This window comes from Lagenorhynchus albirostris, chromosome 15, assembly GCF_949774975.1.
Source record: "Lagenorhynchus albirostris chromosome 15, mLagAlb1.1, whole genome shotgun sequence".
NCBI classification, from domain to species: Eukaryota; Metazoa; Chordata; class Mammalia; order Artiodactyla; family Delphinidae; genus Lagenorhynchus; species Lagenorhynchus albirostris.
In genome coordinates this window covers 46,581,413-46,607,438 of record NC_083109.1, presented here as the reverse complement: position 1 = coordinate 46,607,438, position 26,026 = coordinate 46,581,413, and the positions used below count along the sequence as shown (strand labels likewise).

Sequence of the window (26,026 nt, the reverse complement as noted above, 5' to 3'; positions counted from 1 at the left end):
TCCACATGATCAAAAAATTAAGTAGAGATGTAGAAGGTATATGAAAGACCCAGATAAAACTTCTAGAGATGGAAACTACAACGTCTGAGATGAAAAAATACACTGGATGGGATTAATGGAAGATTAGACCTTGCTGAAGAAAATATTAGTGAATTTGAAGACATACTAGTTGAAACTACCCAAAATGAAACACAAAGAGAAAAAAAGAATTTAAAGCAACGAGCAGAGTGTCAGTGAGCTATGAGGCAACTTCAAACAGCCTAAAGAAATTATGACCAAATTTTTTTCCAAATTTGATGTAAACCATAAACCCACAAATCCAAGAAGCTCAGTGAATGTCAAGCATGAAAAAACATGAAGAGGAAATCAGTATGGAGGTTTCTCAAAAAGCTAAAAATAGAACCACCATATGACCCAGCAGTTCCATTCCTGGATATATATCTGAAAGAAACAAAAATACTAATTCAAGGGACTTCCCTGCTGGTCCAGTGGCAAAGATTCCATGCTCCCAGTGCAGGGGCCCTGGGTTCAATCCCTGGTCAGGGAACTAGATCCCACATGCTACAACTAAGAGTTCGCCACAACTAAAGATCCCACATGCTGCAACTAAAGATCTCACGTGCTGCAACTAAGACCCAACTAAGAGAAGCCAAATAAATAAATTTTTTAAAAACCCACTAATTCAAAAAGATACATGTACCACAATGTTCAAAGCAGCATTATTTACAATTACCAAGACATGGAAGCAACCTGAGTATCCATCAACAGATGAATGGATAAAGAAGATGTGATATACAGATATATACAATGGAATACTACTCAGCCATAAAAAGGAATGAACTTTCCCCATTTGTAACAACATGGATGAACTTGGAGGAAATTATGCTAAGTGAAATAAGTCAGACAGAGAAAGACAAATACTATATGATGTCACTTATATGTGTAATGTAAAAAAAAAAACCAACAAAAAATAACTAGTGAATATAACAAAAAAGAAACAGACTCACAGATACAGAGAACAAACGAGTGTTTACCAGTAGGGGGAGGGAAGGGGGAGCAATATAGGGATAGGGGAGTAAGAGGTACAAACTACTAAGTATAAAATAAGCTACAAGGATATATTGTACAACCCAGGGATATAGCCAATATTTTATAATAACTATAAATAGAGTATAAGCTTTAAAAATTGTGAATCACTATATTGTATACCTATAACATATAATATTGTACAATAGAAAAAGTTACACCAAGGCATATCATAATCAGACTGCTCAAAACCAGTGATAAAGAGAACGTCAAGAAGGAACAAGAGAAAACATTGTTTTCAGAGGAATAAAGATAAGAATGACAACAGATTCCTCATCAGAAACAATGCAAGTGAGAAGTCAGTGGACTAACATCTTTAAAATACTGAATTTTTTTTCAAATTTGAGAACAAGTTTATTACATATTATATAACATCTCCAGCCTAATACATAGCATAACATCCCCTTATATTACATAGATTACCCTACCTACCCCCAACCAACATCTGAGTCATTTTCTATCCCATTACCCTGTTTAACTCCTCTATTGGTTTGTTCTCCCAGTTGATAACACCACCATGACCCCAGAATTCATATGTTGAATCACTAATCCCCAGTGTGCCTATATCTGGAGATAGGGTCTTTAGGAGGCAATTAAGGTAAAATGAGGTCACAAAAGTGGGGCCCTAATCCTGTAGGACTGTAGCCTTATAAGAACAGGAAGAGAGAGAGGGACATCTCTGTTTCTCTCCTCCATCTGAGGACACAGTGAGAAGGCAGCCGTCTACAAGCCAGGAAGAGAGTCCTCACCAGAACCTGACCATACTGGCACCCTGATCTTGGACTTGCAGCCTCCAGAACTGTGTGAAATAAATGTTTATTATTTAAGCCGCCCAGTCTGGGGTATTTTGTTATGACAGCCTGAGCTAGGCCAGATTTACATCCCAAGTTTGGTGCTGCTTTATCTCCCCACAAGGGCAGAGGGTATTTTGCGGCTTCCAACAGCCACCCGCCGTGCTGCACAAGGCACATGGTACCCCCCGGGCACTCCCATTCAGCCACCATGGGAACGACCTCCATGTCAGCTTGTCCTGGGTTTGACCCCTACTTCTGACATTATACCAGCCTCAGGTTCCTTATCGGGAACTTGGTTCTCACTCGGTGGTGATAAGGTGTGAAAAGGAGAGTGCACATCTCAGAAAACACACCTGGGAGTCCCTCAGACCTCACTTACCAGTGTTGTCTTAGGCAGGTAACTCTGTTCCTGTAAGCTTCGTTTCCCTTCCCTGTAAGTGGGGCTTATACCAGCTTCCAGCCCTTGCCGTGAAGACTAAACGAGATGACCTGCAGGAAGTATTGGGCTCAGAGCCTGTCCTGGAGGAGTCACGGCACAAACACTCTCTTTGCTGCACTTCTGCTCCAGGCGGGGCTGGTGGCTGCCCTGGGGTCACCCTGCCTCAGGCCCTGTGCATCCCCGAACCTGGCACCCACCCAGGATCCCTTGCAGAGTGACAGATGGCATAGCCCCAAGTTCCTTCTCTCCAAAGACACTTTTTGTCACCCACCCAGCAAACTCCGAGCTGGGTTTTGTGACTTATTATTCCCTCTATCTGGTAATTTGGGGAGAAGAGAACTCCAAATGCCACCAGCGACACACCCGCAGCTGCTAATAGGAGCCGCTGTTTGCATCCCACGGTCCTGTCTTGGCCCCAGCGGCTCCGACAGCTGCCAGAGCACTGTTTGCCAGGCCAGGATACGTGCCGAAGGCTCTGAGGGCAGAATAGAGCCCAGCACAGTCACGCTGGGATCTCAGAGGCTCGCAGCATTAATAATCTATAGTTCAATCATTAGGAGCAAATCCAAGTGAAATAGGAAGATATACACCACGCTGGAGGCTGTGAGGCTGCTGGGAGGTTGCTCCGTGGCGGGCTTAACGATCCACTCCCGGCCACCAGCAGCCCCAGCTGACAAGCGGCGCCTGCAAGCTGCAGGCTTTCTGCACGTGATAATTGAACAAAGCTAGGCCGCCTTCAAGATGTTAACACGGATTCACCACCAAGGATCTGCCAGGCTTGTCAGGCCCCCGAATCAAACCCTCTCCAGGGCACCCCGAAGGGTGTTCATGGGGTCAGTTATTGCCCTCTGGACAGACCTGCAAGTGGATCTTTCTGGTTGCAGGTCTGAGGCTCCTGGGGTCCTGGCAAGGATTTAATATATGAACGTATATAACCCCACCCTGATTTCTCCAATTACAAACCGGACAAAAGTGCTAACCTAGGGCTTTTTTTGCACCGGGTCAGGCTGTAGCACATGGAGTAGGAAGATAGCTGAGGCAGAGAAGCATTTTTAATTTCAGGGTTTTCTTTTAAAAAATCAGTCATTTCAAGTTGGATAAAATGTTAAAATTTTTTGTGGTTGTTGATTTTCTTCCTGGTCATAACCAATAGTCGGGAACCTCTGCAAGTGACAGAACTGAAACCCCAGAAGAGACTGTAATGTCACCCCCCCAAAGCACCCCCTCCCCTTCCTGCAACAGCCAGGAACCCCCTCCTCCCTGTCACCCTCCGTAAGAGACTGGAGGCTTGTTCTTTGGAAAATGTGAACTGGAGAGACTGAGACGGGAGGGCAGCAGACCCAAGAGAGGAAAAGTGTGAAGAGAGAAGGAATCAGATGAACGTCCCGATACTGACCGGTAGAGTCCCTGGTCCCCCTCTGCTGCCCTGTCCCCAGCATGGCAGTAGTCGGAGCAGAAGTATCGGAAGACGAAGTCAAGGACACTTCAGGAAAAAGAGAACAAGGCCTTTTATCTGACTAATAGGAATTCCTGAGACAGCAGAGAAAACTCAGTTGGGCGGAAGGTAAAAAAAAATGCCCAGAACTGAAAGATATCAATCTCCAGATTGAAAAATGCACAATAAATGATAAACAGCCCGAGGCTCTCTGTGATGAAATTTCCAGACACCAGCGATAATGAGAAGCTCCTACAAGTGTCTGGTGAGGAAAGCACGTCACTTAGAAAAGAACAAGGGTCAAAACAGCACCAGGTTTCTCAATAGCAACCCCAGAACCAAACAAACGATGGGCAACGTCCCCATCCTTCTGAAAGGAAATATTTCCAGCAGTAATTCTATGACCATCCTTCAAGGAGGTACCAAGGACAGAGAACTGTCCCTGCCCATACGTGAAGGAGGAATGGCACGGTTAGAATGTCACCATTTTGCAACCCCTCCTGAATGAAAGGACATGGGGATGTGGCTGCTGACACAGAAAAAGACACAGCCAGACACCCTGTGCTACTTGTCGGGAAAACACACCACCTTGAAAAAAAAATTGAACCTGAATCTGTCCAGAACCTTAGGTCTACCACCAGTTTATGGGAAATAGAGGAGACAGAGGAGCATATTCACTAAAACCACAGAGCTTCTGTCCGCCAAATTCAGAGTGTAGGAAACTGTACGGAGCAAACAGCCTGACTCCTTCCACAAATAAACTGCAAAAAATGAAAGAGAGATGGGGTTGGGAGCCTGTGGGATAAAATAGACTTTATAAGCATATCAACTGATTTGGATCCTATTCAGATAGGCTGTAAAAAAAATTATGCCCTTTATGACATTATTGGAAATTTGAACACTGGATGTTTGATGATGTTAAGGAATTAATTCATTTTTAAATGTGAAGATGATATTGTAGTTACACATATTTTAAGAGAAGTATCTTTACCTTTCAGAGATACACATTGAAATATCTGGGATATTCTTCAAAATAACCCCAGAGGGAGAAGAGTAGATGGGGCTAGAAATGACCCAAGATTGGCCATGTGTTGATAGCTGTTGGAACTGGGTGTCCTTCTAAGTTAAAAATACTTTAAAATTCTGCATAATAAAGAGTTATTTTTTAAAGATTATACTCCACTTATATTAATTATAAAATATTGGCTATATTCCCTGTGCTGTACAATATATCCTTGTAGCTTATTTAATACCTAGTAGCTTGTACCTGTTACTCCCCTGCCCCTATATTGCCTCTCCCCCCTTCCCTCTCCCCACTGGTAACCACTAATTTTTCCTGTATATAAGAGTTATTTTTAAGAAGCAACCCAAGGACCTACTGTATAGCACAGGGAACTCTACTCAATATCTTGTAATAACCTATAATGGAAAAGACTTTAAAAAAGAATATACATATGTGTATATATGTGTTATGTATGTGGATATATATATATAGATATATAGATATACATATTTGAATCACTTTGTTGTACGCCTAAAACTAACATTGTAAATCAGCTATATTTCAATAAAAAAAATTTTTTTAATGTAAAAAGAATATTACCATCAAAAAAAAAAAAAGAAACAACCAAAGTTGTAAATGAAGAGGTTCCAACACTGGAGAATAGTGGGGAGAAGTCCCCATGGGCCCAGGGGACAACCAGGCCAGACAGGAGCACAGAGACAATAACATAGAGGGATCCTGAGGAAAAAAGAATTAATTTTGATTATTTGACATGTTTATGTGGAAAATAATATTGAAGGGCATTTTACATACCTGCTGGAACATTTTGAAAAAAAAAAAAAACTTGCGCTAGATACATTGAAAGCTAAGAAAAAAAAAACAGGGCCGTCATTTCTAAGAAAAGCAAAAAGTTATACAAGAAAGAAATGTAGTTAGTATCTGCATTGTTAAAATAACATAATCACAGATACTAATTTAACCAAGAGTTGCCATACAAACTGTTGGGAGAGTTTGGGATTAGGGAGAACTGGGGGTTTGTGCTTAAAAAGATAAATCGTCATTTCCCACAACAAGGAGTCGATAGGCATACTTGAAATTCATAAGTAATCATTTGTATCATGCATATAACCAATCACATTTATATCAGTAATCACAGGAAAAACCAGCTGGCGCTCTGTCTGAGCCACTTAGGACTCTGGCTGCAAGCAGCAGAAACCAACCAAAGCTAGATGTAAGCTAAAAAGGAGAATTCATCGTAAGCATTCATGGTTGTATCTCATAGGAACAAAGGGCGTGGAGATGGCTCCATCTGAGCACGGAGACTACAGTCAGGAAGGCTAAAGCGAGCAGAAGCCAAGCAGTGGCGGCTGCTTTCTCTCTGCAGGTCGGCTTTCTCGGCTTGCCCCTGCCACAGCCCCAAACCCACAGAGAGTAACCAGATGCATCTCAGTCCCAGCTCCAGATTCCCCACAGAGTGACGGGCATGGCTTGGGGGGGCAGCTTCAAATTATTTGGCACTCTTCCTGAAGAGAGATGGGGTCTGTGCCCCCTCCCTTGAATCTGGGCGAGCTCGTGATGGCTTTGACCAGTGGAGTGCAGCAGAAGCGGGGCTGTGTGACTTCGGAGGCTGAGTTCTAGAAGGCCCCATAGTTCCAGCTTCTTTGCTGGAACATTTGCTCTTAGAGTCCTGACCTGTCAGGTAAGAAGTCCAAGCGTCCTGAGGCTGCCATGCTGTGAGGAAGCCCAAGCTGTTTGGAAGGACCAGGTAGACACTCCAGCAAGAGTCCCAGCTGAGCCAAGCTTTCCAGTCATCCTAGCACAGGTGCCAGATGTGTAGGGGAAGAAGCCTCCAGATGACTCCAGCCCCGGCCGTCCGAGTGGCCCCGAGGCATTTGTCTTCCCATGTGGAGCCCCTGCAGTCATAAGGCAGAGCCAGGCCGCCATGAGCGTAATAAAATGGTTTTCCCTCTGTGCCACTAAGGTTGGGCGTGGTTTTTGCACATCAGCATGGAACTAGAAGGCTTAGATCAGATGCCATCTCGGATCCATGGAATCATGAAGTCACAACATGACTGCTGGGGACCTACCCCCCAAAGAGGTAGGGATGCCAGGAGCAGAGCAGAGTCCAGCAAATTATGGCTTGACAGAAACCCCTCAAGGTGTCCACTCCATTGCCTTTCCTGGTCTCCCGGCAGCCTGTTGCCTACCTAAGCAGAGGTAGATTGACCTCTCTTGAGCCTACTTCTAGTTCTTGCTCTCCCACCAGTAAAGCTGTGGAAAGAAGGGAAGAAGGAAGAGGTATATGTGACACGGTGACACGGTAAATGGTATCATTCGTTCCTTCCCCTCCCGGCCGCATGGTAGTCTTCCAACAGAAACAGTTTCCAAGAAGTGGGGAAGAGCCTCAGAGCTCTGGCATCTTCCCTCCATCTCCAGTACAGAGGAAATCATTAGAGGGCCCTCATGTTGCCTAGCAACCCGTGAATGCTGTTTGCTATCATGTCATTAATATGATATGAAAGTGTTTCATAGAAGACATTCATCTTGAATTAATGAAAATCAGATTTGCTAATATGACACAAAATCTGTTCTTGCTTGTAACTTTCTGTACTTAAGTAGCTTATTTATTGAATTAGACCGTGAGTGGTTTTAAGCTTGAGACTGTTAAAGGATCATAATAATGACTTTGTTTTCAATCATATCAGATGGCTGTTAATGATGTGATTACACACCTATAACCCTGTGATCACCATCCCAGACCAAGCCCCCTCCCCCGAGGTCCAGCCCCACTGCCAGTTAACAGTCTGCCACCCAACTTCTTACTGTTGAAACCTCAGCTAGGAGAGGATTCTGGTTTGAGCCGGTATACTTGCCAGACCATCCGCATCTTTCTTTGGAGCTCAGAGAACTGAAGAAGCACCTGTGGCCTAAAGAAGGCTCCAGTGAATAAACGGATCTCACGTCATGTAAGCATGAAAGGAGCTACCAGAATCTATTCAGCCATCCTCTTCTTTCTAAAAAACGATGACAAAAAACCTTAAATATACCAGGCACTAAACAGAGGATAACACACACAGTCCCCTACTTTCAAACACAATTTACTCTTGAGAAAACAAGAATGGAGTTCAAATGTTCAAAAGCCAGTCATAGACTAGTATCTTATAAGGGGAATTCCCTTTCCATAGAGTCAGAGGGCGATCGCTCAAAGTGTCCTTTACTACCTTTAGCAGATGAGGCTCTGAACTCAGCACTCAGGAAGGAGTTTGGGGGGCATCAGTGGCTAAGATGTGCACAGGCAAGTGGTATTACAGTCAAATACACGGAGCTGACATCCATAAGCCAAGCACAGCCTCTAAAGGCATCCGGAAAGAAAACTTCCAAAACTCTAAACTGCAGCACTCCATTTCTAGAAGTATTTTTTTAACAAACCTTTTTTTTCTCTATTTACACGTAATATATATATTTTCTCTATTAAACGTAATATATAATCGCTGCATAACCCAAAGGAAACAGGAATATAAAACAGAGAAGTGCGAAGAAGAAACCAAAAGTCCGTAAGCAATCACCCAGAGACAACCATGGTACATTTTTTGATGTATGTCCTTCCAGGACATTTTATCCTATGAATACATAAATATTTATATATATTTAATAATATTTTCAGTGCTGATTTATAGCTTGCTAATTTGGTTTATCAGGATAGTCTGAACATTTTTTCACTTCTTGGAATATTATTTTAATGGCATGACTTTTCAATGCCTGAAAAGTGTTCTACCATACGAATGTGTCTTCCTTCGTTAATCAGGTTGCTTCCGGCTTTTTGATCATTAACCCTGCAATAGGCATCCTTAATGATACATCTTTTGGCCCTATCTGTGATTATTTCCATTATAGTTTTTTAAGCATTGCTAATTCGTGTTCACTCAACGTATATTTATTGAACACCAGTGTGCTGGGTACTTGGGATATAGCCACCAAACAGAAAGACAGACGGGCTTCTTTCCTTCACAATGCTTGAAATTAAGTAACAGAGATAGAAATGTTTCAATGGAGGTTAAAAAAATTCTACCATCACCCAAATGAGTGTCTGTCCTTCTCAGTCCCACTCCTCTCCCCAGCACAGACCACATCGTAGAGGCGTGAATGTGTGTTTCTCAAATATACTTTACGTATTTTTCTTCATTTTTCTTTTTTCCATTAATAATACCTATTGAATGTCTTTCCGCGTTAGTACACATAGGTCTTATTTTTTTTCATGGCTTCTTTATATCCCATAGAATGACTAAATCCCAGTTTACTTAGCTATTTTCTTATTAATGAATATTTAGATTATTTGCTATTATTTTTCTGTTATTGTAAGTAACATTCCCATCTTTATCGGCACTAGTGGAATTTCTGGATCGAAGGGTATGCGTATTTACTTTTTGATCAAGACATTAGCTTAGGGACTTCCCTGGCGGTCCAGTGGTTAAGACTCCGCCTTCCGATGCAGGGGGTGCAGGTTTGATCCCTGGTCAGGGAGCTAAGATCCCACATGCCTCATGGCCAAAAAACCGAAAAACATGAAACAGAGGCAATATTGTAACAAATTCAATAAAGTCTTTAAAAATGGTCCACATCAAAAAATCTTAAAAAAAAAAAGACGTTAGCTTAAATTATCCTCAAAAAGGGTTACTCCAATGTATACCCCCCAATAGCTATGAGAGTGTGTGTCACCAACTCTGATATAGTCCACATTTTAATTTTTGTCAATCTGCAGGAGGAAGAAAGAGTAAGAAAACTATCTTGTACTTTCAGCTTGCATTTCCTCAAATTCCTTGTTTCTATCCTTTGCCAATTTTCTACTGATTGCCTTTTTCTTTTTGATTTATGATAAAATAGGACTAATAATTCTCATGGTACATATGGCAAATATTTTCCTGTATATCGTTTTTTTTAGTTATAGACTTTTTTTTTAAGACCAGGTCTAAGTTTTCAGAAAAACTGATGGGCAAGGTCAGCATTCCTACATACCCTCCCCTCCACACACACAGTTTTCCCTGCTATTTATATCTTGAATTCCTGTGGTATATTTGTTACAACTGGTGAACCAATACTGATACTTTATTATTAACTAAAGTCCGTAGCTTGTTACCGTTGATTCTTTGTGTTGCATATTCTGTGGGTGTCTTGACAAACATATAATAAGGTATCCATCATTATTGTGTCACTGCCCTAAAAATCTCCTGTGCTCCACCTATTCACCCCTCCCCACCCCATCCCACCCCCACCAAAAAAAAAATAAGAAAACCCTGGCAACCACTGATCTTTTAACTGCCTCAATAGTTTGGCCTTTTCCAGATGTCATATACTTGGATTCATACAGTATGTAGCCCTGCAGGTTAGTTTCTTTCACTTAACAATATCCGTGTAAGTTTCGTCCTTGTCTTTTCAAAGCTTGATAGCTCATTCCTTTTTATTGATGAATAATATTCTATTGTCTGGATGGACCACAGATTGTTTATCCACTCACCTACTGAAGGACATCTTGGTTGCTTCCAAGTTTTGGCAATTAAGAATAAAGCTGCCGTAAACATTTGTGTGCAGGTTTTTGCGTGGACATAGGTTTTCAACTCATTTGGGTGTAAACCAAGGGGCATGATTTGGGATCCTATGGTAACAATGTTTTTTGTTTTGTAAGAAAAAACTGCCAAACTGTCTTCCAAGGTGTCTGAACCATTTTACATTCCCATCAGCAATGAATGAGAGTTCCTGTTGCTCCACATCCTCGCCAGCATTTGGTATTGTCGGTGTTTGCGATTTTAGCTATTCTAATAGGTGTGTAGTGCTATCTCATTTTTGTTTTAATTTGCATTTCCCTGATGACAAATGATGTGGAGCATCTTTTTCTATGCTTATTTGCTCTCTCTATATCTTCTTTGGTGAGGTGTCTGTTAAGATCTTTTGTCCATCTTTTAATTGCGTTGTATGTTTTTTATTGGTGAACTTTAAGAGTTCTGGATATTTTGGACATTAGTCCTTTATCAGACATGTGTTTTGCAAAGATTTTCTCCCAAGTCTTTGACTAGTCTTTTCATTCTCTTATACCATTTGTTTATGATTTTTTTCATATAAATGTTTTATTTTTACCTAATCACATCTTCTTTAGAGCTTCTGAATTTTGTCTCCTACTTAGGAAAATCTTCCAACTGACAATTATAAAGTATTCTATTTTATTTTTTCACTTTTCTGGCTTTTTTTCACATTGACATCTTTAATTCATTTGGAATTTTTTTCATGCTTGTGTATAGTTTAACATGAGACTCTAATTTTACTTTTTCTAAGAAACAACTTTCCCAATAACTTTTAAAATAGTTTTTTTTTTCTATTTAATTGATATGCTACCAGTATCATATACTGAGCTAAATTCTTTCATACAGATGAGTCCATTTCTGGACTTGCTATCCTGTTATTTGCCATCCTGTTAAATGAAATGTTATTTCATTTCTGTTTCTGGAGTCTGCCACACTCTTTTAATTACTGTTGCATTACAGTTTGTTTTGATCTCTTTGATGTGCAGTTTTCTTAGCTATTCTTATACTTTTCCAAATGAATACCATGTCTAATTTCATTAAAAATTAATTTTGGGATTTTAACTGCGTTTTTTAATTGAATTTTTAGGTTAGTTTGGAATATATTTATAAAATTGAATATTACCATTCATATCTTTGTTTGCTGTCTTCAGTTTGGTTGTTTTCTTCTGATAGGTCTCTTCACAGAGCTTGCACATTTGCTTTTAGATTTATTTTAGTATTGTTTATTGTTTTGTTGCTATTGTAAATGGGATAATTTTATTCTATTACATTTTCTAATTTAAAAAATATTGGTAGATAGGGAAAATATTGGTTTTTGTAAGTTGCTCTAGTCCTGAATTCTTTTTGTTTAAATGTGTTTTAGTAGGTTATCTTCATATTTCTAGGTAGATGATTATCAGCTGCAAATAATGACAGCTTTTCTTCTTTCCTTTCCAATAGCTATACTTCCTATTAATTTTTCTTGTTTTATTGACTTCCCTAGAATAACTGGTGTAATATTAAATCATAGTGGAGATAGTTGCCACTATTGTCTTTCTCTTGCCTTTCATGAAAAAGAGACAATGAACAAGTGATTTTTTTTTTAAGAGAAACTAAATCAAGGACTTGGAAGGCTAGTCCAATATTTCATAGATTGGGATCAAATAACATTGATGTACCTTCTCATTATAAGTTTTATTCCCTCAGAAAAATTAAAGTGTCCCCAGTGAATATAGATATGCTCCATTTTACATAATGGTGTGTCTCCAAAATGGTTGGTGTGGGCTCTCATCTTGATTTTAGTGGACTCTCCTGTGGCCAAGGTCACGTGTTTATATCTTTGGACTGCCATTATCTTCAACTTTGGGTAACAAAAACATTTTTAGTTTACATTATAACCAAGACCTTCCCTAAAGAGGAGATGGGTTAACTATCCCAGCTTAGGAAGGTAATTTAAGGAAGAAGGGAAATGACCAAATATACTTCATGAGTGAATCACTAAATTTCCTCCCAAAATGGAAAGCAGAAGATGCAGGAGCACTTGCATCCCCTGAAGGTCCCTCTTCCCCGAGGTTTCCTACATCTTTCTTCCTGATGAATCAGATCTCTGTGTAGCATGAGTCTCTGGGCAGTCGCCAGGGGGGAGGTCAGGTCTCCTCTGCCTGGAGAGAGAGCTCACAGTCTTGGGTGGTCCTCCCACCCCACTCCCAGGCACCACCCGTCTTGCCAGAGGCCATGCTGAAGTCACGTCCATGGTCCAGCTGACACAAGCAGACCCGACTGGTTTCACTGCTTCCTCACTTTGAGAAGTGAACAAGCCTGTTTTAAAACCTGGGCTTTCAATAGTCACTTGATATTTTAACTTGCTGGATTAAACCTGCTGAATAATCAAAGCCAGTTTGCTTATGTTGATAGAACCCATGTTACAAAACAATATTCCAAATTGCCTGTGTGCCTGAAACAGCTCTCTGTTGATGGTGGTCATGAGGCGAAGCAAAGTGACCCTGACCTTGGGCCCCTGAGCTGGCTACGTTCCAGCTCACACACCACTGTGTTTTCCCGGTGGCTGAGCGCCTCAGAACAAGGCACATCTTCACCTGTGGATCCTCAGCACTTGGCATGGTGCTTGGCACATAGGGACAGACGTCAGATGGACATGTGACTGTCCATCTATCTGTCTGTCTGTCTCTGAAGGAGTAAACTACACTCAGCTCATTTTCTCTGCAACACACCCCTCCCAGTTAAGATTTTGATGGTCTCCTAATTGCAAACCCAGCATAGTTTTTGATCTATGCTTTTTATTTACTCATTCATTCAATCAACATTTATTAAGCACCTGCGGTGTACTATTTCTGAAGATACAGTTGAGAATAAGACTGAAAAAAGCCAGCCCTTCTGGATTTTATATTCTAGAGAAGGAAGGCAGGCCACAAGTAAATAAATACGGAAATAAGACCATTTCAAATGGTTCTAAAGGCTACGAAACAAAGTCAAAAAGAAAATATGGCAAAGCAGCACTGGGCAGGAGTCGAGGTGTGCGGGGCAGACTCTGAGCCAGTCCTGGACGCTGAGACACAGCCAGGCCTGCAAGATGTGAGGGAGAGGAGTCCAGAGGGAACAGTGGGTGCAGAGGCCCGTGAGTGGGAGAGGTCTTGGTACGTCTCGGGAACAAAAGCTGTAGCGGAGTGAATGAAGGTCAGAGGAGCTACGTTGTGTAGATCTCTGTAGGCGGAGGTTTGGGCTGAGATGCTTATTTCCATGAAGGAAGGGCAGTGAGCTGCCAAATCGCGCTTTAAAGTTCACCACAGCTGCCACAGAGAATGGACAGTAGCAGCTCCTAGGAGGCTCTTGCTGGTTTCCCACGTGAGAGATGCGGGGGTTGGACCAGATGGATGCAGGGTGAAGCGTTTGGATTTGAGATGTGTTTTAGCGGCAGGGTGTGCGAGACATGCCCTAAGCTCTAGCAAAACACCCAACTGCTCGCTTGACTCTCAGACTTACCCAGGGAGAACTCGCGGCCCTCCACCTCTGTCGTGGGCACTGCTGGGGCCCACCTCCCCAGCCCTTACTGGTCCAGTGCTCCCATCCTCCCATCCACCGCTCCACCCCCCCACCCCCTGGGGTGAATGTGGGCTTATAACTCACAGCTGCCCCCTGGAGGGGCATAACGAGCTGGGAGCCACCTTGCCCGGAGCTTCCAATCTGCCTGGTCCCGAGGAGCCCATGGCCAGTGACAGGCACGGCCTCCAGAAGCCCCTGCCTCAAGGTCCGGCCAACCCTGTGATGCAGTTCACACCCAGAGCCGCCTGGTCCGAGGCATGGGCCAGACTCCAGTTCAGATCTGTTCCCACTCAACTCCTAGAGAAAAGGGCCAAGAGGACCCCAATGTTCCCATGTCCAGAGATATGGTTCAGAAAGGAGGACAGGACGTGGGGTTTGGCAGAAGCTAAGAGGAGGACGTGTTTGCAAAGCACAGCAGCGGTCACCTGTGTCGTTTCCACACAGGGGCTGCATCAAGGACAGCGAGCTGGTTGGTGGATTTGGCTTTCATAAGAGCTGCTTCAGAGCAGGTAGGGAGGTGGAAAGAGCCCAGGAGAGAGTTTATGACCCGAGGAACTGAAGATGCTGCAGAGTCCAATTTGGAGAAGCTTTCTGCGATGTGGAGAGAGATCCGGGGAATACTTTGCAGGGGGGAAACGGAGTCAGGAGAGGGCTTGTTAAAGAGGGGAGGTGGTGAGTCTTGTCTGTAAACAAATAAAAGATGCAAGAGAGAGAGGACAGTGGCAGAGCCGGGACAACTTTCTATCCTAACAGCTGCAGGGGCAGGGGCATGGGAGAAAATCAGGTCTCGGGGTGAGGAGACAAGGCAGTGCTTGACCGCTCCTATTTTCTCAATAAAGCATGAGGCAAGGTCATCGGCTGAGAGCAGAGTAAAGCAGAAAGGGACGTTGGATGTTTGAGGAGAGAGGAAAAGTCATCTCAGAGAGCAGAAAAGTGTATTCACTCAGGCAGCGTCTGGATGGCCAGGCAACGCTGCGTGCCCGTTAGAATCTGCGAGGATGAATGGGCATGAGCTCCAATCTGGCAGCATGGTCATGTGGGGTTTCTTCCATCTATGTTCTGCTGCTTGGGTGCAGGAGAGAAGTAGGCAGACAACTGGGTTGAATGGGGGGTGAGAGGGTGTTTGCAAGGGAGGTTCCTGGAGCTTCACCTCTAGGGAGCTGCTGATAGGAGGCACTCTCTCTTCCTTCCCCGTCTCAGCCTCCTGGGTCCATTCCGAGAAAGTGAAAAATGGTCCCAGAAGCCAGCAGCGAGGCCGTGACACCCAGTGCTCGTGGAATGCAGCCGTGATCAGAGCACGCCCCCGCCCCGTGACCCGGTCTGAGACGGGACAGGGAGGGGACACAGTGACGAAAACCCTGCGACACCCCTCTTCTGCAAACACGAGTGACCAGGGATGCCTCTGGCCCTGTGTTAATCCTCCCGCCTCCTGGACAGAAACTATCATGTCATCAGACTGCCCGCCACTAACACAGACCTGCTGCCCTTCACCTCCGCCCTCTGTGAAACCACTGCCGAAGCCCACACCCTGTTCTAGGACCCTCCCAGCTCCATCTTACCCAGACCCCCGGACTCCCTGCTCCCCTACTGCAGAGTTGCACAAACTCACTCTGCTTTACCACCTGGGACCCTGGGTCTGTGCCTGGCGGGGATCCGCGGTTCCCTCCTACACTCCCAGTTACTCATGATGCTGCTTTGCTCCAGCTTCTCCCTCCGCTCCCCCACCCCACCAGTCCCCATGAGATACTGGTGTTTCCCCGGCTTCTCATCAGTCCTCTTGTCAACTCTTTCTTGTGTCTCCATCATTGCCTCCAATGGCTCCTCAGCCCTTTTCTGTCGGGAGCCTTCACTTGTGAAGTACACAGGCCAGGTTTTTTTTTTTTTTTTTTTTTTTTTTTTTGCGGTACGCGGGCCTCTCACTGTTGTGGCCTCTCCCGTTGCGGAGCACAGGCTCCGGACGCGCAGGCTCAGCGGCCGTGGCTCACGGGCCCAGCCGCTCCGCGGCATGTGGGATCTCCCCGGACCGGGGCACGAACCCGCGTCCCCTGCATCGGCAGGCGGACCCCCAACCACTGCGCCACCAGGGAAGCCCTGGCCAGGTATTTTGTAGAAGTCTACCCATTTCAGTCTGTCTGATGGTTCCTCATTCATTTCGGGCTGTGCCTTCTTGGCAGGAACTGCGGGAGCGGTGCTCTGTCCCCCTCTGTGCAACGCGTGCAGATTTGTCCTTCTACTTGTGTTGTTAACTGTGGTCATTTGTAAACTGGAGGATGCAGGCTTCTCTGTTTTTACCTTCATAATCAATTAGTGATACTTTGAGACTATAAATATCCTATTTTCAATCGTCCTTTTTTCCAATTATTTTAGCATTGATAAACAATTCTTGCCTGAAACAACTGTTACTGTGTTGTTTGCCAAAGGGTGCTTTTTGTCTAGCTCCAGCATTCACTCCACATTTATTACTTGGCTTTCGACCGTAAGGAAGAGTTGTCCCTTCTCCTCCGTTTATTTATTCACTTATCTATATCAGCATGCACTATGGATTCTTCTAGACATGGTCATATCCATTCCCCTCATTATTATGCTGTAGGGAAATAAGAACTGGGAATATGTTAGTTGAATTTTAATACATGATTTTTGGAAACTACAAACCTGAAAGCATAAACGTAACAAAGAAAGGGAAGGAACAGTTTGCAGTTTGTCATCGTCTCTATAAAAGCTTTATCAGTTAAAAAAACATATTAATTAGAAAAACTGTTGTTATGAAAGGTAATTATTTTAAATATGTACTAATCACAATCATTGTAAACATATATCAAACGTGCTGTATATATTCTGTACTAGCGAATGATATTTCTACTAAGCAGTCCTTTAGAATTTAAAGAGCAGTTCGTCTAACCAGAGGACTCGTGAGGTAGCAAACTACCTTGCTTTCTGGGGTTTGCTAGCTCCCGTGGCCTCGGTCTCACAAAAGGTAATTCCACTGATTCCTTTGTTCCATCCCCCCCAAGACTTCTGGGGGGCTATGTGTGCATATATACACTTTTTTTTTTCTTTTCCTACAGAAAATAGATAGGAAATGGCCATGGTTGTGAGCACGGCTGAGTGGCTGAGTGGCCTAATGCTAGCCTGTGCTCTCTGCAGCCTAATTAAAGGAAAATGGTTGTGCTTTCTATGAAGAGAGGCACAGAATAGGAGGAGGGGGCACAGGAAGGGAAGCTGAGCTCTAAGAGCTTGCCTTTCTCCACGGAATTAAACGCTAACCTCGCCTCCTCCTTTGAGTCCTGACTGTATCAAACAAATCAATGTAAATAGCTGGACAACTTCCAGGGCACTAGATTTCTCGTCAAAATTCAATTAATGCAGCCCCTGAGAAACCAGCAACATGCAAGGAAATACCGCAGATGGGCTGAAAGGGCAGGTACGTGGAGCTGGATGTCAACTGGTCCCCGGGCTCTGGGCCTAGAGGGCGGCCGGCCAGCTCCCCACTGCAGCCAAAGGTCTGGGTAAACAAAATTCTTAGCTATATAAAAATCATGCTATTTCTATGAGAAGACTGTTTTGCCCTGGCAAGTCAGGCAAAAAAGCGGGTCAGAAGATAATCTTGTCCGGCTGGGCGTTGGGGCGGGGGGCCCATGTCCTCACCCCACTAGTTTCCTCTCTGTTCCTGCATACATCCTACCAAGGGCTGGGTTAACTATTGTGACTGATTGGCTCACTCTTCATAATAAACAGGCAAAAAGAGGGAACTCCACGTAAACCTTTTATTTAACTTCCTTCAGCTCAGACCAAAATGAGCAGTCGAGGCCACAGTTTATTTACTCCCATGTAACTCTCCAGGGCACGACAGAACTCCATGAAGGCTTGTCGTGAAGCCCCTCTTACCTGGATCTCAGCTAAAACGAATTTATAGTCTAAAACTGCAGCTACATGAGTTTATGCAGACACCCTGGAGTGGAGCAAAAGCAGTCCCCAAGAAGAACTGCAGAATTATGCCAAAGAAAGACTTTCAATTACATGGCAAACAAAAAGTGTTTATTTTAATCATTTATTTGGTCTCTAACTCACACCAGAAAGGGTCTGAGGCAGCTTACACAAAGTATATGCAATAGGATAATTCGGAACAACAACAGTAGTAATAATAATAACAAGAAGAAGAAGAACACAGTACACAGGCCCTCCGCCCTGCGCCAGGCACACAGCCAGACCCCTTTCCTGCAGTGTCTCCGAGAATTCTGATAGTCATTCTTTGCGGGAAGGACCATCATTATCCCCATTTTACAGCTATGAAGACTGAGGCTGGGAGGTTAAAGCAGCCCAGCTCAAGATTACATAAGTTAACAAGTGGCAGAGCTGGGATAAAAAGAAAGGCCATCAGTAAAAGGGCAGCCACGGGCAGGCCAGCAATGCGAAGCTGAGCCCAGGTGGAGAGGCTGCGCCCTTCACAGCGCAGGTGCTTCTGCAGTGAACTCGAACGCTTAGCTTTGGGTTCCTTCCAGGACAAAGCAAGGAGGGAAATGTGTATCGGTGGCTAGGTTTGCAGGGTGCCTGAGAGAAATGTATTCCATTTCCTAAGATGAAGCACAGCTTTTCCTGGGCTAAGTGTCCAGGATTCAGAAAAGCAAATGGTCAGCAGACAGATCTTTCAGAGAATCATGTAGGAATAGCATTTCTGGAAACCAAGACTCCGGAGGCAGTCAGGCAGGACTCCAACCTCAGCACGATCTGGGCACCGACACAGACTCAGGACAAATGTGCTCTGGGATTCTGTGTTCTTATAGACTCGTGTTTGAGAGATAGCACATCCTCCTGGCACCTCGGCTCGGGGCCGAGGGTGCGTCCACTCACAGGCAAATAAATCACACTGGTTCCAGTGCATCCGGCAGACAGCAGCCTTCACACTCCAAGCTGCTCGGGACTGTCTCTCCTGGCACCTCTGCAGCCAGGCGGGGGCTCCCAGGGTGCCCAGCCGTAGGCAGTGTCAGCTTCTGGTTCCTGGCACAGCAGGGTAACTGGCCAAACACCAGCTCTGCAGAGCCACGAGCTGACCAGCACTAAGAGAGAGGTTGCTTACAAGCCAGTCAGAAGATGGTGACTTCTGCCAAAGATCAGAATTTTGCTTTTAGCGCCAGGGCATCGAGAGGCATTTTTCCTTAGAGCAGTAAACATCCTTTATCTGGTGATGCCTGTTGTAGATTGCGACAACAACCCTGTAGCCGAATTATATTCAGAGGAGACTTGGTTTTCTGTTATCTAGATCTTGTGCAGGTGACAATTACAACTGATCTCAAATAACTAGTCGGTTTTGCTTTGAAAATCATTCATCTTACCTTTCTAGATCTGCCTCGAAGCAATAAATGAACTAGATAGCGATTCTGGCAAACTTGAACTGGACCGGAAATAGTCACATCAAACTTCCATTTTGGTCTTCGGGGTTTTCTTGTCACAGTGTGTCACGGGGCTGTGTCAGCTTGTGTAATATGTGGCGTCCTTGAGTAAATCCACCACCCCAGAAATGTGTAATTTAATTTCCAAGCAAACCTAGGGCTAACTGGAAATGCTTATTTGTTCCTATTCTTATTTTTGAAAACTGTTTTGAAATGCATGAATCCACTTTCTTTTATGGGCAGAATAAAATGACCAGAATGCAACCTCACAGTGGGAACACAAATTGTTCTCCCCTGTCCTCTGCATTTAAGCCAACTCAGGCCAGATGGGGATGTGGACGACACCAGGGCTTTCCCATGGACTTGGAGGTGACTGTCACATATAGAAAGTAGTGTGTGTGTGTGTGTGTGTGTGTGTGTGTGTGTGTGTGTGTGTTTCCACAAGGCTTACTTTGGGGACAGGTTTAAATCTAGTTAAAGATATGTTCTCATTCTGGGAACTTCAACTAAACACACTCTCCCAATTTATGTAGATTTAACTGTAAGAAAAGATTGTTAAGTAGATGTTGTGGAGTCTATTGGGTATCATGGCAGACAATGTATGTTCTCTCTTTGCTCTTCAGAATCCTGAGTTATAGGATGTTATTTTGTACCTAAAATAAATGACAATGATCCCCAGACTCCCGGCAGCCAAGGAAGCCATTTGACCGAACTTAGCCAGTAAGATATAAATAGAAGTACTGTGTGAGATTTCTAGGAATTGTTCCTAAAATAAAGAATAAGGACCCTCATTTTCCCTTTTTCCATCCAAGAACATATCTATGATGACTGGAGCTCAGCAGCCATTTTGCTCTGTGAGGCCAAGGGCCCTATGGTTAGTGCTGTGATCTGATGTCTATGGAACCACCGTGCCAATCCTGGACACCCCACCTAGACTTTCTTTATATGAACAAAGTACCGCTATGCCTTTTTAAAGCCAGGGTTATTTTGAATTTTTTGGCAAACACTTGCCTGAGAGGGGTGACATAGAAATGCAGTGACAGAAAGGACGCAGATGTGAGGGCAGCCGCCCCACCTGGCCCTCCGCCCTGCCCCCGGCCCTCCACTCTACCACATCCACCCTTGTGTGTGCACTTTGGGGGTGGGGACCACAGTGCCCAGCAAAGCATCTGCCACCAATGGCTGTGATGGAGTAACAGCAAAGAATCGCCCCCCTAGGTTGTCCCCCTTGTTGCCACTTTGCAGCCACTGAGGTCAGCTCTGGCCGACGCCTCAGACAGAGAGGAGGGGAGAGCACGGCGGAGAAGGAGCAAGCATTCGCTGAGGGGTGGGCAGAGGCGGCAGAGAACAGAGGACCAGACCAAAATGGGTGTCGGAGGGAAAGACAGAGGGCTTTGAAAGGCCTCACGGAACCTGTTAGGAAGGATGAACGAATGGACAGTGGATGGAAGAAGAAAGGAAGACAGGACAGCATATGTGTTTTGGGCACACATACTGGCCTGGGGAAGGGGACGGGGGCAGGTGGCTTCAGAGAACATGTTTACACACCTGCTTCTGTTACCAACCCTTCGAGTCAAGTCCCGACAAGGGTCCTCCGGCCCCGTGTTACTTGTGCCAATAGAACAAGATGGAGATGGGCTCAGAGCAGAGGAAAGCTTTCTTCTCTGATCACGGAAGGGAGGGGTGCAAGCCCCTGCCCTAGAGCACAGGCTCTCTGGGACAGGCCTTGGGCGGGACAGGGATGGGGACGGGACTGCTTTATAGGGGTCTCACCGGCGGAAGGGACGGGGTTCTGGGGGGTGGCGGGGTAGCTGTGCTGCTCCGGCCCCGGGCCCAGAGCTGGGCACAGCCTCTCTGCACACGCCCAGCTCAGCTAGGGTGTCGGTTCTACAGCTGGGAACTCTAATCCGACACGTTAGGTGCGAGGCATCTGCACACAGTCCCCCTCCGGGCAAGTGAAACTAGACTGAGCACAAAAGAAGAGTTAGACCTTATCACCCAGACTCCATCTCATTTTTCCTGGGTACCCCAGTGGGCTTTGCTGGTGACACCTCCGTGTCACCCAGATTGCTTAACCAGGACTGGTGGGCACACCACATGCCCACCGTGGCCCCAAAGGTGAGGGATGCTGGCCGGGCTGGTAGATGGACCACAAGGGACTGCATGGGCATCTGTCCATTGAGCTGGTTGCCGCCGTAGAACAACGAGGATCCAACGTGGCCAAATCTGACCTTTTAGAGAAAGGCCGAAACTCCAATTTCCAAATGCTGTTCAGGCCAAAGCAAAGACGTCTCTAGGTCACACCTGGCCCCCAGGGTGTCTGCAACCTGGATGATGGACCCTGTCGTCTGTCACTTCCTTTCTTCTGCATGTGGAATGTCCACAGGAGGGCCAAGGCCCCCCAGCCACGCTGCAGCCCAAAGGCTGAGGCTTCCTGCTGGGTGTCACCTACTCCCAGGCCTGGCAGGAGGAGAATGTCTGTCCTCCACCATGAGTCTGTGGTGCTGTCAGTACAAGAAAGGGCCTGGACCACGAGAACATCATGCTCCCGGGAAGGCCTGGGGGCCCCCCAGCTGCAGTGCTCCCCAACCCCCAGGAGAAAAGGCAACTCTTGGGTGAGTTTCCAGCTTGAATAAACCTCTGTGCAGGTGTGAGGGGCAGCTGGGGACCCTCTGATCGGGTCCAAAAGCAAAAACTGACTATTATCACACTAAGATAAAATGAGAATGCTTTTCATTAAAAAAAAAAAAAAATCTTGGAGGGCAAGGTGTGTTTCTTCTCTGCCACTCTCTGCCTTTTCCAACTGTTGTGTAGTTTAGCATTTCCAGTTGCTCTTCTGAAACTCTCTCTCCTTCCCTACCTGCTGCTGAAGGGCCCTGGCCTTGGGCTTGAGATCCAGGACCTGAAAGAACAGCATTTATCCACCTATCTTCCCCCTTAGACACGTCCTGCTTGTCCCGTAGCTGGCGAGTGCAGCCTCACTGGCGTGTCTTGTCCATTTGCTCTTCTCAGCATCCGGCGTGGCCAGTGGCAGAGCTGGTTACCAGGTCCCCACCCCATTGGTGTGATGCTGTCCATCAACTAGGCCGAATGACCAGACGAGGACGAGCTCTGGAGAAGTCTGACCAATTCCTTAACGATTGCACCCCGTCGACCAGAATGCTTAATTCAGTTCCACAAGTTGACATTTCTTGGGCCTTCTGAGAAAAGTGTATCGTTTGCAAAAGTCACGGAGAATCTAAGTCCCCCCAGATAAACCAGGCCAGCCGTGGCAAGATGAACAGAGACATTCACATCTTCTGTCTGGGTCCTGGAGCGTTCGTGTAAGCTTTTTCTCATGGCTGTTTAGAAATGAATTTCATGATGCGAACACCCAAGTCTACACGGCCACTTAGAAACCACACGTGGCCGTGCTCTTACCAGACAGTGTCTCCTGAAGATTGCGCGGCCGCCAACGATGGAGCTCTTCCATTTTGAATGTAAACTGGGAAAGAAGCGATTGTTTTCTATTTTTTAAATTCACAGTGTTCACGGAAATATCCATTTCCCCAAAGGTCAGCACTAATGCCAGCTATCCAAAGCCCCCAAGGCCGTTAATGCAGACCTGCCCCCCACCCCACCAGCCTTGGCAAGGATTCCAGAAGCCCCTCTCCTTTCTATGGAGAAGGAAAGAAACTAAAGCACAGGAGCCATTCAGTTTGGGGGAAAAACTAGACCTAAAGCTTTTCCTAAAGTAAAACTTCTTTCTAACATTGTATCAAAAGGAGACGATCTTCACTTGACGAAATGTTCTCATCCATTGCAAAATGAGTTCTGTTAAATTCAAACCTCTTCCAATTTTAAGAATGAAGGCTGCCATGTTTCCAGGATGATTTCAAGGAGGCCCACAGGGGTCCATGCCACTCAAAATCCCCTCTTGCCCACCCTAAACGGAGTCACCGCACCAGCGCAGAAGCTCCCCACAGAGCGGGGAGAAGCAGGCCCAGGTATCCTCACCGGCTCCTCCAGTCTCCTGAGAACCAGCCTGTGCTGGACGCCGTGGGGACCCGTTGCCCACCATGCGTTAGAGGTCAAGACACTCCCTGCGTCAGCTTTCCCGCACGGTCAGAAGTGTCCCACGCACTGAAGTGGGTGGAAGCCTTCAGACCACGAGTTAGCTCCACAGAGGAGGTTTGCACTGGATGTGGGCATGGATGGCACTGGGGAGGTGCAGACATGGACACGGGTCCTCTGGGCTGCCCATCTGGCAGGAGGGCCAGGGTGGAAGGTGTGTGGAGGGGCCGGAGGAGGTGAGAGCCTCAGACCCTCCACAGGGATGCTGCCGTGGAAACATACACAGGAGGATTGGGCGTCTGAGCAACGCAGGAAAGATGGCGACAAACATAAAAGCCCCACTGGTCTCTAACTCAGGCATTATAGTGGTTTCAAGATTTGCAAGTCCACAACTCCCTGAAGCTTTTCTAGAAGCTGCTGAGACCTAAGAGGCAGGGACCATCCTGGCACAGCTGCGCTTGAGTGTCTGGGCTTAGGCATTACTGATGCTTTGGTCCAAGAAGCTACCGTCTGAGGAGATCAACATCACCCCTCTCAGTTGATGCCTTCCAAGGTGGCCGGCTCTGCATCAGTGCCTTTGCTCCAGGAATTAGATGGGTGTTGGATGTCGGCCTGGGTCTGTGGGGGCCCAGAACCCCAGCCAGAACCCCCGTCAACTCCATTCATTCAGGATTCAGCAGCCTTGAGTCACTCAGACCTCTGACAGGTTTCCACGAGTGCCCCCCGGACCCCCTCTGCCCTCCCTCTGGGCCTCAGGGCTCAGGCAGACCACCCTTCAAGCCTGGGCTCACCCACGGCTCTCCCCCTGTTCCCATGAGGCTCGCTCTTTGGTACTACTGCCCATCTTGGTGCACTTTGCAGTGTTTTATCGCCTATTTATTTAGCAGAACTTTATTCTATATTAATGAAAGACCAATCAGGGCCAGGCAGGATGGAGTGTATACCATGCTGTGTGCAGTTTACGCATTCATTATTCCTTCCTTGGTTCAGTGAACATCTATAGGACGCCTGTTGCACACAGGTGCTGAGCTAGACAGCCGTGGAGCTATCACACAGCACGTGTGAGTGCATTTCTGCCTCCAGGATGATCCTTCCTGCCCATCACCTTCCTAAGCTCAACCCCGACCACCCCACCCCACCCCCCACCCCCGCCCTGCTTATCTCTACTCCACCTCCTTGAGGGCCAGGCACATTCCTGCCTCCGGGCCTTTGCACCTGCTGTTCCTGGAAGGCTCTTTCCCCAGAGCCCCACGTGGCTCACTCTCTCCCGTCTCTGTCCCTTGGGCTTTACTCACTAAGTCACTGTCTTAGGGGAGAGCCTTGCTCTGTGTCTCCCGTCCTCGCTTGATTTATGTTTCCTCCTAAGCAGTTCTTATTTGCATCCTGAACATGGACCTATTTATCGCTTGGATATAAGCTCCACGGTGGCAGGGATGTTTGTCTGTGTTGGTCCCTGCTGTCTCCCCAGTACCCAGAACAGTGCTGGTCACAGAATGCGTATGGAGCCCACATTAGTGGAATTAATAGTTGGATGAAAATATGACCTGAACAACAAAGTAGGTAGTTAAGGATGAAATTAGGTCCTATTCTGGTCAGGCGAACAGGTGATAGGTACTGAGCCGTGCGGCTGAGTGCCAGGTTGATTGTACGCATGCTTGTCACTGCCCCGGTCCTTTAATGCCTCGGTGTCCCTGGGGCTCGTTACCTCCTTCCCAAGAATTAACTTGTCTCGGAAAACAGAAGGTGCTCATCTGCACGTGGGCACCAGTTTTTCTTCCGCTGGACACACACGTGACATCCACTAACAGTCCCAGGAACGACAAACTCACATCCAGAGGAGCTCACATCACCCACGTGTCTCTAACCATGAAGGAGCGAAGTTTCCTGTTCCGAGACACTGAACATTAAGACAAAGTAAGAGTTAAAATACCAGTAAATGTTCCTGGCTCTTCCAAGAATGCATCAAATATTCAGCAATCCCCTGTAAATAAAGGATGGCCATACTGTCTTCCACATAAGAAAGCATGTGTTCAAACAGTTTTCAGGGCAAAGTTAGCAAATAGGGCCACCAACAGAACTGCTCTCTGAAGAAAGATTCAATTAGGCGTCCGTGCAGTTGCACGAAGGCCGTGTTGCAACACCGAGGTGGCCTGTTTTTCTGGTCATTATTAATCCAGAAACCTTAATGATGAACAACATTTGTGTTATTGTCTCCCCAAATTTAATTTGTTTATGCAGCAGTTCAGTTAATCCTGCAATCTGTTTTTCTCAAACGAGGGCAGATAATGGAGACACCGTTCTTTACAAGTCTTCAGGCTTTTAAATTCTGATAAAATCAGGGTTCTTCACTGGGTCTTGCCCCAGCTCTGAATTAAACCACTTTAAATGTAATTATGGAAGCTGGCCTTACATCAGGGACATCCATTTACAAAATTGATTGGCCATGCTGTTCCGCGAGCCATTTCATGAGCAAACGATCGCAAAGGGGCCAGAACCGTGATTTATAAAGGCAAAAAAAGCAGGTAAGTACTTTATCAGTGGTAATGAGAACGTTTCCAACTACCTGAACCTTTTCCTTCCCTCACCAGCTACTTCATGGAGCCGTGGTGCATGGCCCTCTTTCACGATCGTTTTATTGATCTCCGGAAAGAGTTACGCCAGATCTTATCCTCCAAGGAGGTAAGAGTGATTAACAGATATGTAGGTTATTCCTTGC

At 45.7% G+C, this 26,026-nt stretch overlaps 1 protein-coding gene across 1 annotated transcript in view; it reads left to right on the top strand.

Annotated features, from left to right (window-relative positions):
- The window catches only part of CFAP61 (cilia and flagella associated protein 61), a 253,270-nt gene that overhangs the window by 219,522 nt on the left and 7,722 nt on the right, over positions 1–26,026 (top strand). Inside the window, exon 26 of the mRNA XM_060124490.1 lies at positions 25,899–25,989. Within this exon, the coding sequence (XP_059980473.1) occupies positions 25,899–25,989 (91 nt within the window). The remainder of the gene's footprint in view (positions 1–25,898; positions 25,990–26,026) is intronic.